Source organism: Buceros rhinoceros, unplaced genomic scaffold (genome assembly GCF_000710305.1).
Source record: "Buceros rhinoceros silvestris isolate BGI_N320 unplaced genomic scaffold, ASM71030v1 scaffold11121, whole genome shotgun sequence".
Lineage (NCBI taxonomy): Eukaryota > Metazoa > Chordata > Aves > Bucerotiformes > Bucerotidae > Buceros > Buceros rhinoceros.
This window is the reverse complement of record NW_010394894.1, coordinates 38822-42826: the sequence shown is the minus strand read 5'-3', so window position 1 is coordinate 42826 and position 4005 is coordinate 38822. Positions and strand designations below refer to the sequence as shown.

Sequence of the window (4005 nt, the reverse complement as noted above, 5' to 3'; positions counted from 1 at the left end):
GGGGTTTATTTTTCCTGCTTACAAATGATCATTTAAGCAGATTTTTAATGAAATTAGTGAGAACGGCCCATGTAAAATGAACCCACCTCTCTCCCTGTATTTCTCTTGCATGGCGTGGAAAGTAAACACTGTCTGGCTCTGACACACGGCTCCTGTTTTGACAGGTTCCTCTTCGCAACGTCCTGCTCGAGTTTCTCTTTACCCCCGTTGTGCTGTCTAAACAGAGTTAGATTTTTACTTTGTAAGTGAAGTGAAAAATGCGTCTGCCTTCCTCCAGGCCATTGGCAGGAGCAGAGCAAAGACCCGTTTTGCTTTTGCTTTGCTTTCTTTCAGCAAGTCACTTGGTCAGGACTGTAAATCCTCTGTTAATCCAGACTCGGGCAGGTGCAATGCGGCCCCTGCTCGCCCCAGTACATTTCCACTGCCGCAGCAAGGGGAGAGCGGAGGATATTTCCCCTGACCCAGCCAGCCCACTGCTTCCATCAGCCACCCACATCTGGGTTTCAGGGCAGCGTCCTCCCCGCTCTGAACGTTAATAGAAGTTTTAGCGTGGACTCCTGTGGCAGAATGACCCAGTGGAGCAAGCTGAGGCTGTTGAAGTGTTTTGCTTGGCAATACAAGCCATACTTTTATAGGTTATTTGTCCTGTTTACCCAAGAGGAATAAATCCAGTAGAAGTTCAAAGCCATTTAGGAAATACTGATTTTCAGCTGAATGTCTGCATAGCTGAGGGTTACATCCCTGGCTTTCCCTAGGCAGCGCTGGTCATCTTCCCTTCTCTGTTTACTTATGCTCAATGCACCGCTTACATTTTACAGCTGTGGGGTTTTCTCACCTCCACACAGCATGAGGGTGAGCAGTTCCTGTCGCTGAAAGGTCGAATCAAATCAAGGTCTGCTTTAAAATGCTGCTGGTACCATTGCTCTGAATCCCTTCAGGAGATGCTCTTGTCAGTGATGGCTGACACACCACCGGGTTTGGAAAGTCCCTGTGTCTCCTGGAAGATGCCTGAACAGGGTTTGGGTTACTCGCTTCTGCTCCTGCAAGTCCTCACCCCACAGCCCTGGTCCAGGAGGGCACGTTGGTGTCTGGAGGGTCTCCAGCGAGTCCCCTGCCTTCACTGGACTGCTCCTGCTGCCACGCTAAGTTCACATCCAAGGCCCAAACCTCTTTTTTATATAACCTGGGGGATTCAGATTTTCTTAACATATAGAGACCTTAGCCTGTAGCTGGCCAAACAGTGGTCGCTGTTGTCCCTTTGGCTTGGAGTTGTTGCAGGTCTGGTCCAAGTCTCTGCTGCAGGGGTGTGTCCCCAGGGAACTTGCTCACTGCAGCATCCCTGATGCCTTGTCTCACACGGAGTTTTCCTTTTTTTCAAAAAATGCCAGAACAAACTGGGAAGAAGACAAAGGGTAAGAAAAGTGACCCGAGAAGGAAAGGAAGAGATGGTAGAAAAAACAGTCCTGAGAAGAAAGAGAAAAGGAAATCAGTCAACGAAACTGTATTGGGACAACTGGGTAAGTCTGATTTTATGGGCGCAGAGTTGACTCGTGCGGCTGGAGGCTCCCTGGTTTGGGGAGCAGGGTTAAGAGCCCCACCCCCAATCCCGCCGGCATGTACCCAGGGAAGTTACACCTGAGGCCGGGGGAGCCTCTTCCATCTCTCCCTTGTGGGCATCAGCCTGAGTTACCGAGGTCCTATGGGAGAGACCATGTGGGAGACGTGGTCCCTGGTGGGGCAGGGGGTGTAAAATCTGGCCCCCTGACCCTGCAGCCCCAGGGCTTGCAGCTGGATTGAGAGAATATCTTACGGAGCCTGTGATGTGCCGCTGAAGCGTGGTTGCGCTTCCCGGTGATAAAATCAGACTTACCCACCCCCCGGCAGGGCCGATCCCCCGTCCCTCTGACTGCTCACGGTGGTGAGTGCAGCAGGCGGGCTCTGCGCTTTCACAGCAGGTAATGTCTGCGACTTTGCAGTCGTGCTGGTCGTGCCGGTGGTCCAGGAGCATCCAGGAGGCAGGCAGAAAGCACGGCCCGTCTCTTGAATTTGCTCCGGGGGTGAGGAGGTGCAGACTGGCTCTCGGGATGCTTCACCCACCTCCAGCTCTTCCCCATCAGTGACAGCCTACTGCTACTCCTCTGGGGAGTGAAAACCAGAACAAAAAGGTCACTTTTGACAAGATCCAAGACACGTGCATGTGGTTTTTACACTGGATTGGTTTATTGTTTGACTTCCTCTGGTGCTGTCACCTCCACCAGCATGTGGGGCGGGAGGTGATGAGTTCACCCGTGCTCACCCTCGGGTGCACTGGTCCCACAGGGTGCTTGGGCAGTCCGGGGGTTCCCTCAAACCCTCTTGGGGCTACCGAGAAAAAGGAAACCCAGTCTTGCTCTGCCCTGCCCAGGCTCGTCGCGACTCTTCTGCTTTCTGTTTATCTCAGAGCTGTTGGGTTTTAGGCAGGAGCCCCTTTGAAAACAGGGCTTTTGCACTCACCTGTCTCTGCAAATGAAACTTGGAATTTTGGGGGGCAAATTCCATCAAATGATGGAGATCTGAGGTGTCTCCAAGAAAAGCTGCACTGCCACAAGCCTGGGAAAGCAGGCAGCCGACCCAGAGCTTCACCAGGGTCTTGGATTTGGGATTTATTAAAAGCTCCTGAGTTTTTTTAGGGGCTTGAAGCATCACTTGGGGCTGGAGTCAGCAGAGAAGGCTGGGGGAAGGTGAGCTTGGCAGTGCCCTTGCCAACAAGACCTTGGGCTGTTCAGCACCTGGGTTCCACGTGGTGTCCTAAGCTCATCCCTGCTCCTACTTCCCCTCCCCTCCATTGGGCTGGTGCCAGTGTTGGGGCTGGACCGTGGTGACCTGCCAGGAGATGCAGGACTGCCACCTTGATAGGGTCACCTCCGAGGGGGGATCTGACCTGACTGACCTCCCCAGAGCCACCCTCAAGGAGCCCTGGCTTTGCGCAGGGCGTCCTGCTTGTCCCGGCTGTGGTGGAGCAGCGTGGAGGTGCGGGCTCCCATCCTGTATCGCTGCTTACCGGGGAGGGCGATGCGAAGCTGTTATCGAGACCCACAAACATCATGTGGAAGTTTTTCAGCTTTTTCCATTCCAGCCTGTCATCTCTGCTCCTCTTCTTCAGTTTTCACAGCTCTTGAGTACTTGGAGCTGTTCTTGGACCTGCCTCCTGCCCTCCTTGCCTTTGCCCAAAGGTTTATCACTGGTCCCGTCACCTCACTGACCACTTGGCTCAGAGTTTTGGCAGCACGCGGTGGCCAGTGGCCACTGCTCCCTGGGGAACCCATCACCCCTCTCCTGGGCATGAGTCCTTCTCTGGTAGCAGCCACCAAATTTTAAAGCTTCCACCTGGACTGTTTCTCTGCCGCCTTTGCACGGGCATGCGTTTTCCACCCATGCTGGGGTGGGCTGGGGTTTGGTGTCTTCGCTGCAGGAAGATGAATATGGGTTTAGGTTCGTGGAGTGTTGGATGTGAGGGAGCACACAGGTTGTTGAGCTGGAACCTCAGCACCTCAGTGAACCCCAGATTCAGCATCGGTGCTGGAGTAAACCCTCTTCTGTGCCCTGATGTGGTGCGTCCTCATTGACCCTTTGAGCATTTCTCTGGTGCTGGGGAGTTTTGGTGAGGTTGGTGGCGGTGTCAAAGGGCAGCGTGGCTGTTCCTAGCTTCAGAGAAGATCTTCCCCTTCTGTTTTTTCCAGGTTTGTCAACCTCCTTCCCCATCGATGGAACCTTCTTCAACAGCTGGTTGGCGCAGTCGGTCCAGATCACCGCCGAGAACATGGCCATGAGCGAGTGGTCCCTCAACAATGCCCACCACGAGGACAGCACCCCCGGCCTCTCCGAGGAGCTCCTCCAGGACGAGGAGACCTTGCTGAGCTTCATGATGGACCATTCCCTCAGGTCCCCGTTCAAGCAGAGCGAGGCCACAAAGAAAGTGAAAAGCAAAGCAAGAACGAACACTAAGAAAAAGCTGCCCAGGAGCAG

General features: G+C 53.8%; 1 protein-coding gene across 1 annotated transcript in view; it reads left to right on the top strand.

Moving 5' to 3' along the window:
* JADE2 (jade family PHD finger 2) overlaps positions 1 to 4005 on the top strand; it is a 72423-nt gene that overhangs the window by 67153 nt on the left and 1265 nt on the right. The window contains 2 exon segments of the mRNA XM_010145374.1: positions 1389 to 1517; positions 3720 to 3990. Of these exon segments, the coding sequence (XP_010143676.1) occupies positions 1389 to 1517; positions 3720 to 3990 (400 nt within the window).